At 41.6% G+C, this 15,072-nt stretch overlaps 1 protein-coding gene across 7 annotated transcripts in view; it reads left to right on the top strand.

Annotated features, from left to right (window-relative positions):
* ZMYND11 (zinc finger MYND-type containing 11) overlaps positions 1 to 12,581 on the top strand; it is a 113,619-nt gene extending 101,038 nt beyond the window's left edge. For all 7 annotated transcript variants that reach the window (XM_087729834.1, XM_087729855.1, XM_087729825.1 and 4 more), the window contains 4 exons: positions 1,845 to 1,913; positions 3,849 to 4,121; positions 5,227 to 5,412; positions 10,208 to 12,581. In XM_087729834.1, the coding sequence (XP_087585960.1) occupies positions 1,845 to 1,913; positions 3,849 to 4,121; positions 5,227 to 5,412; positions 10,208 to 10,330 (651 nt within the window). In that variant the 3' untranslated portion in view covers positions 10,331 to 12,581. The remainder of the gene's footprint in view (positions 1 to 1,844; positions 1,914 to 3,848; positions 4,122 to 5,226; positions 5,413 to 10,207) is intronic.
* Positions 12,582 to 15,072: the final 2,491 nt, after the last annotated feature.

Raw genomic sequence — 15,072 nt, 5'->3', positions numbered from 1 at the left:
AGTTGGCAATCAGGGCAATTTATTAAAGGGTACAAAGATGACATATTTTTGATTAATCTACTATTAAATTAGCCTTGTGCTCTGTCTGCAGTTTTGTGGTGACAAGAAAAGGTTCAAAGGCTTATTTTCCCTATGTTTTGTGGCTCAGTAATAGCAAGAATATAGAGTTTTCCTCTTTCCTCAGTTTCTTGGTTGACCTCTGGGAAGTTTTAAAATGTTTGTCACCTACAGCACCTTGATGAGACAGATCAAGATTTCTAAAGTTAAATAGGAATGTTCAAGTTAAATGTCATGGATATCAGATAGACTGCAACACTGCCTTCTTGGACTCGCATCAAGGGACAGCCCTGTAGCTGTGCAGCCTTTTCACAGCTGGAGTACATTCACGTTGGACTGTATTCTGCGTTACAGATCCCTGAGTAACCAACCATGACATTTTCAGCAAGTCCAACTAAAGTTAGCTGCAAACATTGCACTTGAGGACCACGTGACCAGCAACTGATTAAAGTAATTAAAAATAATTCTGCAAAACAAGAAAAATTATATTGCTTTAACAAAGTGAAAAGCACAAAGTGCCAAGATACAAAACTTTGCATTGCCATATGGAAATTCCCTTATCACAGCTGAACCTTGCTAGTCATTCATTGTTCAAGAGGGGGTTACATATTCACTATTACTGACTTGGCAGCAAGATTTTCATAGCTTGCAGGATGCTTCTCTATATTTTTGGCAGCCTTTTCCCTGGCAACATCTTCTTTCCTCATTTAAAACCACTATTCTCTGTATTTTAAAAAATCAGAGTGTTTTGACCCCCTTCCTTTGCCCTTTTGTCAAACAGGTCTATCATCCAATTTGTAGCTAAAAACTTAAGGCTTATAAAACTGGATGTTGCTTTAAGGGGATGCTCCTTATCAGAGTGGTTTTAGGTTTTTTTAGCCTGGTTTGCTTAGCTAACCCTTTGTAGGCCCTTTATTTAATGTCATGTGTGCAGTCATGCAACAATGTATGATGAAACCGGAAAACGGTCACAAATAATATTTATGAAAGACAACAGAGGCATTTTCCCAGTTTTTCAGAAGTGCCAGTCATAAGGTTTAAAGTGCCCGTTTGCATATTTTCTCTTCCACCCCAGCTGTTCATCCTTCATTTGGTTAATGCTTATACCTGTTTCTCTGGTTTCCCAGATACAGGAACATAAGGGTAGCCATCACACTCAGTGCTCTGTAGTAATCTGCAGTATCCTGTCACTAACACTAGCTAGTACGGGATGCTTCAAAGACAGGAGTAAGAACTTTGCTGTAAGCCGTTGTAAGATAATATACCATCCACTGAGATCTCACCCTTGTTTCTATTGCTGGAGATTGGCTTTTATTCTAAAGCATGAAGTTTCATACCCCTCCAAGCATACAGTTATAATCAATTATAGCAAGTCTGGATAATCTTGCTATCTTTACACATATACATTCTCTTTATAATTATTGCTGTTTTCTGGCTTCCAACAAGATTTGCTCCCTAATTATGGGTCACTGATATCAGAATATTCCAGAAAACAAGTGTTTGAATTTATGTGTGAAATGGAGAAAAGAATGATTAAGTGTATTTTAGCAAATACATATGGAATGTTAGAACTTGTTCATTAATTTTGTTCCTTCATGCAGTCATAGTCATCAGTGATAATGTGGAAAGTTTATTGTGTGCACTTCTCATTTAAGAAGAGTATTCAACTTTCTATATGCTAAATTAAATAATTGCAAATAAAAGGTACATTGGTCATGTTACAATGAATGCTACTTATATGAACTGTTTTTTGGAATGATTCAATATGCTTTTCTTAATGTTTGCAGCTGAAGGTTACTCAGGAACCAAGAGCAAAGAAAGGACGACGTAACCAGAGTATGGAACTCAAGAAAGAAGTAAGTAACCTCAATTACCATGTTTGTAGAGACAGCAAAGTACAAAAAGTCTGAAATTTTAATAGACACTCCCTCGGTTTCTGTCACCTTTTACTGATTTTACAGTATTAATCTTGGAAGTTCCAGCCCCATAGCTTGGTCCTCCTTGCTAAGAAACATAACTGCATCTCCCACATGCAAGCCACTGGTGTGATTGTGGTAATATTCTGTATCATGAACAAGTCAACAGTCAGCTTACGACTTTTTTTTTTTTAATGAGACAAATTCAGGCTAGTTAGTAAGTCTATAAACAGCAGAAATTAGAACGTATTTTGCACAATCAAGAATATTAAGTTTATAAATTGTGGTATCCACCCTTGTCTGTGGAACTTCCTTCCTTGTTTATCCAACTTGCACAGTGAATGAAGCGGGGGAAGCAGAAACCTCTGATCATGTAACCAAGGGACTGTATTATTATGCTTGCACACAAGGGGGCAGTTGCTGAGGCAGCCATCAATTTCATATTTCCTAACTTTTGAGTACTTTTTCTTGGCCTTGTTTCAGCTGCATGTTGAACACTAAGAAAAAGTTGCACATACGCACAGTCCTTGGAAGAGGACTCAGGACTCCATTACAGAGGAGGGTTCAGGTATTTTAGCACCAGAGTTATGTGGGATGGCCCTGGTGCCTGAAATACAGACGTTGCCACTCTTAATATCTGGGCACCTGCCTCCCTGTTGTATCTGATACCTCAGGGCTAGCTCTGTGAGGCACCTTCATTGATGGAGGCAGTGACACACAGTCTGTGCTCCCTGGGGCACAAACTGTCCTTGCATGCAAGATAGAGAGACTACAGTTCAGGATGCCTCGTCCTTTTTATTGTGTTTTCTGTCGAGCAAATGCTGTAATTTGCTTCATGTATTTATGTCTTAACATTTGCTGTCTTAGCTCTGCTCATATTTGGTCAGTGATCCAGAAGTCAATCACAGTGACCTATTAGAGAGTAATTGGTTGCAAAAGGGAATACACAGTCAACCTTTTCATTGGTGTGGGCAGTGCCCCATCACACAGACAAGCACAAAGTCCAGTCCTGAGCAAGTCTGGTGTTACAAGGACTGTGTGCTTTGTCTGTACACTGTTAAATGAGCTTTAAAAAATCTAAGTTAAAAAAAAAAACACAAATAATGTTCCTCTATGTCTTCAGAAACTTCAAATATCAATAAAAGTTTGCAGGGATATTACTTCCATCTGTTCTAAAGAGCAGGAACAATTGGTGTTACAGTGTAATATCATAGGCTGCTAAATTCAGTGCAGTACACTACAGTAACTATGATTTCTTTCTTGATAATTGTGTAATTACAGAAAGCTTCTGTGGTCATCCAAGTCTAGTTCTATATTATTGGAAGCAAGACTTAGACGCTCATTAGCCTTTCATCTTCAAAGCACCTTTGAAGTACTAATCAATCTTTGCAGCAGTTCTATGAAATCAGTGGAATATTACAGACTCCAGTGGAGCCTGTTGGGCCGGAGTTTGCCAAAACAATTCAGGCACCTTGGCCACACAGCTACAGTCTCTTCAGGGAGAATGGTAGGGGGAAAAATCTATAGCAACCCTTTAGTAATCCCAAGGGATCGGCAGTGATTCAGCATAGCTGCTGATGTTGGCCGACTTTTTGGGAAATGAGGCCGGTGAGTGTCGCATACTGATGACATATGTGTCCTTCCTTCTGGAGGGCTCCTAGCTGAAGTCAGAAAAGCCTGACCAAAGAGCCTACGCGCTGTCATGCTGGTTTTCCTCAGGGATCCCACGTCCCGTTAGCACTAGAGGTCTTCAACAGACACCTTTCACATTAGTTGCACTGGCATTAGTTGTGTAACATTCTTTCTCCAGGGGGATCTGAAAGTTAACTTGTTCTATTTTGATATCTGGATTTACAAGTTCGTCATTCTCTTTAGGAGCCAGAACCTGAAACTGAAGCAGTAAGTTCAAGCCAGGAAATTCCCACAATGCCTCAGCCCATTGAAAAAGTTTCAGTCTCAACTCAGACCAAGAAGTTAAGTGCCTCTTCTCCAAAAATGCTGCATCGGAGCACCCAGACCAGTAATGATGGAGTGTGTCAGAACATGTGCCATGACAAATACACCAAAATCTTTAATGATTTCAAGGACAGGATGAAAGCTGATCACAAAAGAGAAACTGAGAGAGTTGTGCGAGAAGCAGTCGAAAAGGTAACACTTGTGGAGCACCACCAACACTCTGGTTTGAGGAGAGGAGGAGTGTGGATTTTTTTCACATTCTTTTCTATTTTTGTAACATCCACCCTTAAGAAAATGAATAAAAAACCTTTTCCAAAGAGACCACATAAAAATAGTCTTCATTATTGCTTTTTAGACCATTTCTATACCAACAGACCTTAGTTTAAACAGAAAACTCCTGCTTTTTTTGATTCTTGTCCAGTGAAATCAGTTTGTGATCCAAAAATGAAACTAATTGTTCATTCATAAGTATCTGTTTCCAAAGCCTTTGTCTCCATTGTCAAGTGTGGTTGTAAACAATGGCATTGTTTAAATGCTATTCATAAATAATTCTTCTTTTGTCAATCTTCTGACCTAAACACTAAACAGATTCGCTGAAATTTGTTTGAATTTTCTTATCTAATGATAACGTGTTTAAAATACAATATCTAAGCCTCAGCTGGTCACCTTTGGCTGGAGAGAGCAGGAAAATTTAGAGGATGACTTGTCTGACCTCTCTTAAGTACCTGTCTTAAGACAAGATGAATTTCCTTCTGGAAGAAGGACTATGGAATGAACCTAGGGAGTTTAAGTGTTAATCCTGTAGGATTAAGACACCAAACTTTTAGATAACTGAGCAAGGGCAAAGGAATCCCACTGACAATGAATACTAAAAGGTACCTCTTACTGAACTCAGGGGTATTCTATTTTGTATTTTCCACTGTGCTCTTGCTGTAGATTTATATGCAGTTGTAGAGTTGGAAAAGACAAAATCTTTGTCTAAGATAAATTCATAAATTTGTAAATTGATTGTTGGCAAAATACACATGGAAACTATTTAACTGTTTTTGTGGATGCCTAGCAGAATAGAAATACAGTGACATTTTTATTTTGAATGTTTCGTATGGGATGGAAATTTTGTTACAACTCTAAAAGTTCTCTCCTTTAGAGAAATTTTTGTTTTCTAAATAGGAGAAATCTCTAATTATGTGACCTCCACCCACATCAGTAATAGAGATTTAAAGAGTAGAGGTTTAAAGAAGATACTTTTATTCCAATAGCTGTCCACTGACGTGTTTTGCTGACTTTCTTATGGCAGCTGCGTACAGAGATGGAAGAAGAGAAAAGGCAGGCTGTAAATAAAGCTGTGGCCAATGCACAAGGAGAGATGGACAGAAAATGTAAGCAGGTAAAGGAGAAGTGCAAAGAAGAATTTTTAGAAGAAATTAAGAAGCTAGCAGGCCAGCACAAGCAACTGATTTCCCAGACCAAGAAGAAGCAGTGGGTAAGTGTCAGAAATTTATTACAAGAGAATAAGTGGAAATATATAATGCATACTGCAGGCCAATAGAAGTTGATTTTTTCCTTACTTTTAACTGCACTGCTCTGTCACTGGTCTTTCAGCTTTAAGGTTTTCTCCTTCATATTACTGCTTTCAAATTTTCTTAACCTCCAAATTTCAACTCGAAGTTCTGATTACTTTCCATCTTATGATTACTTTCTGTCTTAATTATGTAGTGTTAACAGCACCATCTTCTTGAGTCCAGTCAGGCATTGGTATCAAAATACTTTTTTCTAAATGCAGTTTTACTCCATGTAAGACATGTTTTGCGTTATGTTCACACTCCTTTGATCTCAAGACCCCAGAGGGTACAATATCTGCCTGCATCAATTTGGATTCCCCTGCTAATAACGCTGGCAGTGATATCCTTTCGGCCTTTCCCTCTCCTAGCTTTTTCTGCAGCTCTTTTACGTTCTTTTGTATTTAAGACATGACTTTCTGAAACATGTTTCCCTCCCTTGTTCAGTCCTTAAGCCCAAATCTGCAGCATTACCTACAAAAAACATGTTTGTATGCCCTTTAGAAAAGTGAAAACAGACATCTAACTTACCATTCTGTTACATGCTGCAAACCTTTCCCCGTTTTTGTTTGGTTTGTGTCTCGTGTTTTATTTTCAAGCCAGAAGTGTGCTCTCCCACATGGCTGTACAGCATCTACTCAGACTATAGCAAGTACTGTAATACTGTGCTGCTAGCCTCTAACAGAGTGCAGGTGGCAACTGTTACGCTGAGGAGCAGTGAGCCTGCTACACATACAAACTTCGCTATTTCTTTCCTAATTTTCATAGAACAAGGAGACGAAAGCCATCGTTCAGGGCATCACACTGCACTGTAATAGCTATCTATAACACGCAGTAGGGTGGGTACAAGATTCTCTGCTCTCCTCCTTTTGAGCTTCGGTTTTGCCAGGTGCGGCTGAGCAGCGTGCGGGTGCCTTGCCACAAGATGGCACGCTGATCTGAGCGGCGATGGACAGCCGCCATCCCGCTGCTGCTGCCGCCCGGGGACAGCCAGCCCCGGCTCCGTCCTGCAGCTCCTGTGTGTTTTCCGCTGTAAAAGGGCTGTTTATTTATGTTCAGCCTCATTACTCCTTGTTCTTACAGATGAAACGATGGCCCCTGCAGAGAAAACTCTGTTCTGTAGAAGACTGAAATAAATACGAAGGCGAGACAATGGGTTGCTGACTACCACAGTTAGGAGTTTGGGTTTTTGTAAAGAGAAGAATTACTTCAAATGGCAGAGCTCCTGTAGAGTCTTCATTCCCGTTCCTAGTAGAGATTTTACTGTGGGTGTTACGATACTGCAGTGCTTGGGTCTCTGTCAGAAAATTTCTCCCTGTCTACCTATCTCTGCAGACTAGAGAAGTTATTTAGGTCTCCGACTTGATCAAGTTACTGTGTTTAATGAGTCACCGGCTGCTGGTGTCTGCATGCATGCTTTTGCCTGTGGCACTTGAGGGGAAAATTGAATTGCCTTTGCCTGCTATAGAACTGCGTCAAATTAGCTCTCTTCTGTCAAAAGTTAAGAGTGCACATGTGAAGTGTTGCCACCTTTCAGCTGATACGCAGTAACTCAATCACAGTAACTTGATTGTGAGTCTGGACTCTTAGCTATAGCTGCTTTTTGGTGGTTTTGAAGGCGGAATTTATGAAAGAGACTCCCGAGACTCACTTTCATCTGCTCCAATGTGTCTTTACCATAGCCTTTAGCCTAATCAGAGTGTGTCCTGGTACCGTATCACTGCATCTTATGATCATGCGCATAAAGCCTCTTTCTGAGCAAGACTATTAAAGATATAAAGAGTATTTGACAGTCTTGCCTGTTTCTGTGGACCCAGAACTATCTGTCAATCGCCACCCTAAGTGAAGGCATCATACCGGCAGCTGGTTTGCATGTGGTAGGAGAGGGAGGGTAAGGATAAGCACCTTTGCATTCAAGCTAATGGATCTGCCTGCCAACACACAGCCTCAGGCGGCTGGAGTTGGTCCAATTACACCACTCCCCAGTGATTTTTCCTTCGGTGGTACTAATGACAGTCCCTGGTGTGTAGTACCACTCTTGTATGCTGCTATTATAATGATACCTCCTTACCAAAATCTCGTGTAATTAACACACATACTAAATGACTTTTGGTGGCTTTGCTTTTTAATTAGAAGCAGAGACCTCTGGTTTTGCGTAATGCAGATGTCTAGGCTTGGGAATACAGCTGCTGTTATTCACGCTATATTTGTCTTTTTCTCATACCTAAAAAAAAAAAAATCCAGTCAGGATGAAGGCATCGTTTTGCTGGTGGTGTACAGGCACATGAGAACATGTGTTCCCAGCCCTTAGGAGCCTAACACATAGTTAAACAACAACATTTTCTGTTGCTCTAACTGGTCACAGTCCCCTTGGCTTAATCCCATTTCATTTTTATACCTCCAGAAAAGTAAATAGCAAAGGAAAGGAAGAAATGTAAAGGCAGGGGTAACGATTATGAGATTATGCAGTTTGATGGCCTCCAGAACACAGGCTGGAGTGCCAGTCTTGACAGCGTTTCTTTTTTAATTTCTGCCAGTTCTTTTATTTGCATATGAGCCTCATTTAAATTGGTGCATAGTTCATTTTTGTAGATAATTTTTATCACCCGTCTCTTTTAATTATATATACATGTATATTTATTCTAACTTACAACAGGTTGTTTTTAAGTGAATGAGCATTGTCCGTGATGTGTACTGTCTGAAACAAAAACCCAAGTGATTGATAATGTTTAGAAAGAGGAAAATACAAAGAAAAGAGGAGGCCTGAGGCCAGCTGGCATTTTGCCTTCTCTGCCACATGTGCTGGTACCAGCTTAGATGACACTATCTTCCTTTTGTAAGTGGAGATTTACACCCCACGCTTATGGCCAGCATATGTAAAGGGAAGTGCAGGACCCACGGATCAGTTGTCCTCTCCTGCCTTAGCTTTTTTGATCTCTCCAAGCAAGCAGATGTGAAGCTGATCTCTGGGCTGAGGCCCATGCTGTATGTAACGGAGAGACACAGCTGTTCCTTGCACCTTTCCAGCGGATGATCCTAATGGTTCCCACAAGCTTGTGGGCAGCCAGCAACATGAAAAACAAGGAAAACAGCTCTCGAGAGGACGCTTGTTTGCAGACATTTCTACAAATAAACTTCCCTGGAGCTAAGTTATAAAAGGAAAATGGAGAGGTTCCCTTCTCATGCAGCTAGGGCAGTCTCTTTATTGCTGATGTAAATAAATAGTTACTGGTTTAGCCAATGTAAATGTCAGCTTTCTTCGATCTGTCTTTTAGTAGTGTGTAGGGTGGTTGTGTTTTTGTTTTGTTTCAAGGCAGTTGGGTTTGTTTTCTTTGTAATTCTCTGTTTTATTAACAATGCTGTAGCAAGACGGGACATAAAAAGTAAATTGTGTGTTATTCTGTGGTTTGATAGCAGCCTGCACAGACCGTGTGATATCCCTCCCTCTGTTCCCCATCATGCGATAAGTATTTCAGACTGGATTTATAAAGATACTCTCTGATTTTGAGCAGACCAAATTCAGAAAGACAAATCTGAGATCCTTAGAACTTGTCTTTCAAGGGCGCTGAGTCTAAGTGGTTCCTTTAGCAGCAGTACCACCCTACTTCACAGGATTTTGTCAGAATGATAGTTAATGCTTTTCCAGCACTCTCTGAAGGGGTATAACACCACCTGGAGACAGGGCACATTGCCCGTCTGGGTGCCATACCTCCTTGTTGACCACCTGTAGTGTTGACCAGCACGTTGCTTCCCTTTTTTGAGTTCCTCAGAGGCCACAGGGTTATTTTCCAGGTAGCTCTTCCAGATACCAGGAAACTGGGGCCATTCTGTGTGTTCGGGGGTGGAAATCCGCTTTGCTGCAGCACTCCCCAGCACCAAGTATTTCTGCAGAAATCACGGGCTGTGCAGCGTCTCTTTCTTTCAGGAGCTTTGTGCCATCCTGGCAGGCATGACAAGGGGCAAGAGCCCATGTAGCCATCCTGTGTACAACAGGCCTTCTCTGGTTTCTGGGCCTTGAGGGAAAAGGCACTTTCTTTCTCTTCTCAGTAGCACTGATGTAGCACGAGCATTTCTTTTCACGAGATTGCAGCGCTGTCTGGCCGTCAGCAAACCCCAAGGGCAGTAGCCTCCTTGCAGACCTACCCTAAACGGGCTATAACAAACCACTTGGCAATGAATTATTCTTTTCTTCAGTGATGTTATTGTTGTGACTTTTGAGATTTTCCTAGCCCAAAAGGATCTTCCCCAGCAACCTCTGGACAGGTCAAGCTTGTAAAGAAACCTCAGAAACATCGATTTTCAAGCTTGCGCAGAACCTGTTCACTCCAGAAGTGCCTGTTGATTTATCGTACCTTTTAAGGCATAGATCAGGGTGCTATTATACAAATGTAGGGTAAAAGATGGTTCCTGCACTGTGTGGCTGAAAAATGTCAGTCCAGTGCCCTGAGAGATGAGTTTTCTTAAATAAGAGATGATTTTTTCAAAAGCAATAATCCAGACTCCGGAAAATATGAAAGCATTGTGCAGATTTGCTAAAGACCGCTGCTTTACTCAGCACGTGTGAAAAATGCCCTCCTGCCTCTGGATGCCCCAAGCATCAATGAACGAGAAGCGTTGCTCTGCATGTGCTGGTGCATCCAGGAGCAGGTGAGAACGCCTGTGCGTTGGTAAGGAGGGATTCTGCGAGGGTGGTAATCTTGTCTTGTTTGTTCTCTCCAGTGCTACAACTGTGAAGAGGAGGCCATGTACCACTGCTGCTGGAACACTTCCTACTGCTCCATCAAGTGTCAGCAGGAGCACTGGCATGCCGAACACAAACGTACCTGCCGCAGAAAAAGATGAAAGAGTTATTCCTCCCCTAGAAAACCACCCCGATGATTGCTATTCTCAGACACAGCGGTTTTTGTTTCCAAGAAGCCAAAATTGTTTAGAATTTGCTTCCCATTTTGCACCAGCCTTTAAACACTTTTCGTAAAAGAAATTTTGCACAGTAATTTCAGTCTTCTGTTTAACGCTCCTCCAAAATTTTGTCAGCGAAATGAATTTAACATCTGTGGGAGCAGGTTACTTTAAATAATTTTAAACTAGAGGATTTGTTGCATTTTCAGCAAATTTTAAAACATTTTTAGGTTTTACAGAGATTTTAATCTTTAAAAACAGCAGATCTAAAAATAAAAAAATCATGCAAGTTTAACAAAAGGAACATTTAAAAGCTAGATCTGAATGTAAGAAGTATAGAACTGTTTCAGAAAAGCGAAGAATACTACCTTGATGTAACATTTATTTCTTAACCTTGTTGAGCTGGTTTTGTTCAGCTTAATTTTACTGTTTAAAGGCATTATCTATTGGTTATACCAGTGGGTACATGATTGAATTTAGGGAACAGGGTTGACACAGCAGGTGCTAGTCCTGCGTATTTTTTCTTAAATATTTCCCAACTGTGTTTTATTTTCATTATTTCTTTTCAATATATAACTTTTATAACAAAATATTAGCTTTGATCTTGTAGTTTAAAATCACAGGGAACTGGGATAATCTTTTACTGAGCTGGATCTTAGAGAAAAATGAGTATTTAAATTTTGAAGTTTGCACATTTCATCTTTGTCCTAACATGAGTGCTTGTAACAAGAATAAGAAAAGCCAAAAAACAAAAAAACAACTACCTTTATTCATACACGGAATTATGAGGCATACAAATTTCTTTATTGCGCCCCCCCTTCAGCCTCCCCAATCCAACGTCATTTGACTGCCTACGATCTGGTGTCACCTGGTCCATTGTAACTCGATAATAAAAGGAGAAAAATCACTTAAGTTTCACAGAAGCCGTTATGTTTGTAGTAATGGGTCATTGCCTAATAATGAGCTCCATCACTGTACTCAGAATGAAGAATAATGCATGTTAATTTTCTTGTATTAAAGATGCCGTGATTTGTAAAAAGTCTGTATTTTGCAGAATGTCTGGATTAAGAAGCATTGCCAATAGGAATGGATCGATAGTTGAAAAATGATTTTCTTTTTGTTTGTTTTATATATAGATATATGAATTGCATCCATGTTCAGAGACAATTTTTTAAATAGATGTAAAGCTTACTTAAATAGCTTTTCTTTTAAAGTGTCTCCGCATTTTAGTTTCTTTCAAAGATTGGTCTTAGACTAAGTCATATGCCCATTAATCATCCAGCTATTTTTTGAGAAGTTAGAGGAATAATTTGTAAATATTTATTTAGATCTTTGATATTTATTGAAAGCAATTACAAGATGGAACGATGGAAGCTGAAGAATCAGGAGGAAAGCCTTTAAAAAAGTTTTCTCTAGGATTTGTCAGGGTCATTGTAAAGATGAAAATATAACTAAGACTTCTGTGAACTACCACTGAAATCCTGATCTTTTTTACTTACAGTGGTGATATAAGTTAATTGACTAGATACTGCCAAATAATGCCCAATATGTTGCAGACATTAAGTGGTAAGTTGATTGGAAAAAATAGTAAGTAGACGGTAACTTGTATTACCACAGCTACATTATTGCCTGATGATAAATGTGTAATTAACTTTTGTCGCCTCTGTGTTGTGACTGTAAAACACTTCACAACTAAAAATCAATCTTGTTCGATTACTTTACAAGTTCCAAAACTTCGATCCACCCCTATGAAAGCAAGTTATTGTGGAAATATTTTTGGTGTAAAATCATTCCAGAATATGTAATATTTAACTGATAGCTGCATGAAAGTAAGATTCGTGTTACTTTGGCTTTTTTGTCTCTGTTGACACGGTTGCACATTTCCAAGTTACTACAGCGTGAAAACTGTGTGTTTTAAAGAAAAAAAAAACAAAACAAAAAAAAAAGATTGTGGCCTGGTTTTGTATAAGTTTTAGGTAAAATTACAATTGATTGTTTTAGGAATCATGATTTAAAATTAATTTTTCTGCAAATCATAAAGCTATATTAAAGTGTTGAGCTTAGCCACTATGCACATTGTAATTATTCATTGTGGCTGTCCAGTTTATGATGCATTCTGGCATTTTGTAAGCTGCTCTGACTAGCAATATATAGAGTCATTTAATGTGTTAACATTGGTTAATAAATGTATTTAAAAAAAGCCCTCTCTGGAAGCGTCTGGGTTGATTTTGGCCCCTTGTCCTGGCGCCTGTGGGTGGGCACGCGTACGGCTGCTGTCGACTTGTCCTCACCTGGAAGGAGCGGGGCGGCGGGTGGGGAAGCGATGCCTGAACTGGCAGGGGGCTGGCGGGGCCACGCAAGGGCTGGAGCATTGGCATGGCTCTCGGCACCAGAAGTGCATCTTTTCAGCCCGTTCGGGGCCAGCAGCCTCCGAGGGCTGTGCCCGTCGTGGTCTGGTTTAATGCCAGGGCCCGCGCTGCCGGCAGCCAGAGTGCGGGTGGCAGACCCCCTTCGCCCTGTGCATCCTCTCACCAGTGGCCCCACTCTGCCTCTTCCCTAACCCGGTCACCAACCCCGAGCCTGCGCCTGGTATCTACTTTGTTAATAATTTTATCTGCAGGGACTGAGAGGACTCCATGAATCCAGCTCCGGCCTGGACGGCGGCAGCGTTTCTCAGTGACGCAGCCCCGCGAAGCAGTCTCTCTCTCACTCACCTTGGAAGTCGGGCCGTGCTGCCGCCGAGGTGCCCGAGGGAGCGGAGGCCCGTGCTGGGGCTGCTGCCCACGGGGCATCGCCCACCGCCGCCCCAGAGAAGGGGCCACCTGGGGATGAGCCACCAGGGCAGGTTGTCCGGGAGCCCCGTTGTGACTTCAGGGCTGCAGGAGGGACGCTCTGGGAATTGGTTTCTCTGTGGCGGTTAAGAATTTCCCTGTGGGAATTAAGACCTAGCAAGACCTGCTAGTCCCGGAGGAGGGGGATAAAAAATTATATTTTAACTATTTAAAGATCCCTCAAAAGTCTCTTTTATTATTTTACTAGCCAAACTTTTCTGCTCTTACATGAGTCATAGCATTCTATGCAAGAGTGCAAACTTCATTCATTCATCGTGATGAAACGCGAGTAAACACAACGAACCAGCGTAGCGCCCGTATCGCACTGAGTCATTCATGCCGCAGCCAGGCAGCAAGGCAGGAGCCTCCCTCTCCGCCCCCCCTTCCACGAACGCAGTCAGCCCCCAGCACAGCACCGCTCACCAGCACCCCACTGGCAGAAATCCCCAGTGGAAACGCTCCCCCCTCCCTCCCCACGCGCGTTTGCCGGTGCAGGTGTCGCCGGCGGGGCTGGCGGGGGCACCAAACCTTAAATCCTTTGGAAGTGCCACGGCAGCTTCCCAACCCCGCTGCTTAACGCAGGTGCTCTGTGGCCTGCCGTACCCCAGCACGCGCCCCACGCTGGGCCCTGTCGCCGCCACCCCTGCAGAGCAGAGCAGAGCAGATTTGTCCTTGCCCTGCCCCAAAGCTGCACATCTCCTGCCACCAGGAATCTTAGTATGAGCAGGGTTTGCTCTGAGCTGCTGCGTCTTCACCACTGCAGACAGGGCTGTATCTTAGTGCTCCTAGAGCATCAGCCTTAAAGGCATTATTTGGGTTTTTATTGTTGGTATTTCCTATTTTTTGTCATTATTGTTGTTGTTATTATTATTGTTATTGTTATTATTATTATTACTCTAGCTATTACTTTATTTTGATAAGGAGCAGCAGTGGCTTCTGCCTCCTGCTTCCTTTAGGTGGAGTGAGCCGCCCAGCTGAGGGCTCCTTTGCCTTTCCAGATCTTACATGACCGAGTATGTGAACTATGTTTGGGATTTGTTGCCGGTAGTTAGGGGCTACCCGGCCAATTTTAGCCTCACTGACTGAGAGCACGTGTGCGATCTGTGCGTATGCTTCCCAAATGCTTTCATAAATCAAACTGGGGCGGGGGGGTATCAAAACCAGAAGGGCCCTTCTTGCATTGTTTCATGTTAAGGAAATTCAATTGCAAGTGGAAAGGTCCCTCCATTTGTGAGAATAATAGAGTGGTTTTGCTTTTAAGTGGAAGATGTTTATAGCTACTGTAAAAGGAAAAAAAACAACTACCTTTGACCTTCTGAAACCCTGAAAAAAGTCATATTTTATCTTAATAACACCTATTTCCAGACGTCAAAAGACTCAAAAGTACATTAGACTCTAAGTAATGGTCTTTAAAAAAAAGAAATGCTGGCTTCCTAAAGGTTCAAAATTGTAAAATAAGAAAGAGAACCCAGAGAAAGTTAAATTGCCCCTGCTGCTGCCCCAGGAGGCTTCAGGCATAGCACACAACGATGGAGGGGCTGAAATGAAATACAGCATCTGCTTTGCAGATAATTTTTACATAGAATGGGCCTAATAATTGAAGATCACACAGAAGAAAGGCCGGGAGAGCGAGAACAAGCCATGCTAAAAGGCAGAGCGATGTGTTTGTTTACGAAGCCACCGGCCAGTTTCTGTTAACTCCCTGGAAGTGCAAATTAAGCTGGCGTGAAGCTTCAATGGAAATAGGATTTGCCCCAGGGAGGTACCTAAAAATAAACTTGAGTTCTGCATAGAGAAGACACTGTGAAGCTGGTTATACAAAATGCTTTACTACTGTTTGGAAATGGACTTCTG

Source organism: Nipponia nippon, unplaced genomic scaffold (genome assembly GCF_047370975.1).
Source record: "Nipponia nippon isolate SJK-2023a ecotype South Korea unplaced genomic scaffold, ASM4737097v1 scaffold_1, whole genome shotgun sequence".
Lineage (NCBI taxonomy): Eukaryota > Metazoa > Chordata > Aves > Pelecaniformes > Threskiornithidae > Nipponia > Nipponia nippon.
Note: the sequence above shows the minus strand (reverse complement) of the source record. Positions and strands in the feature narration are given on the sequence as shown.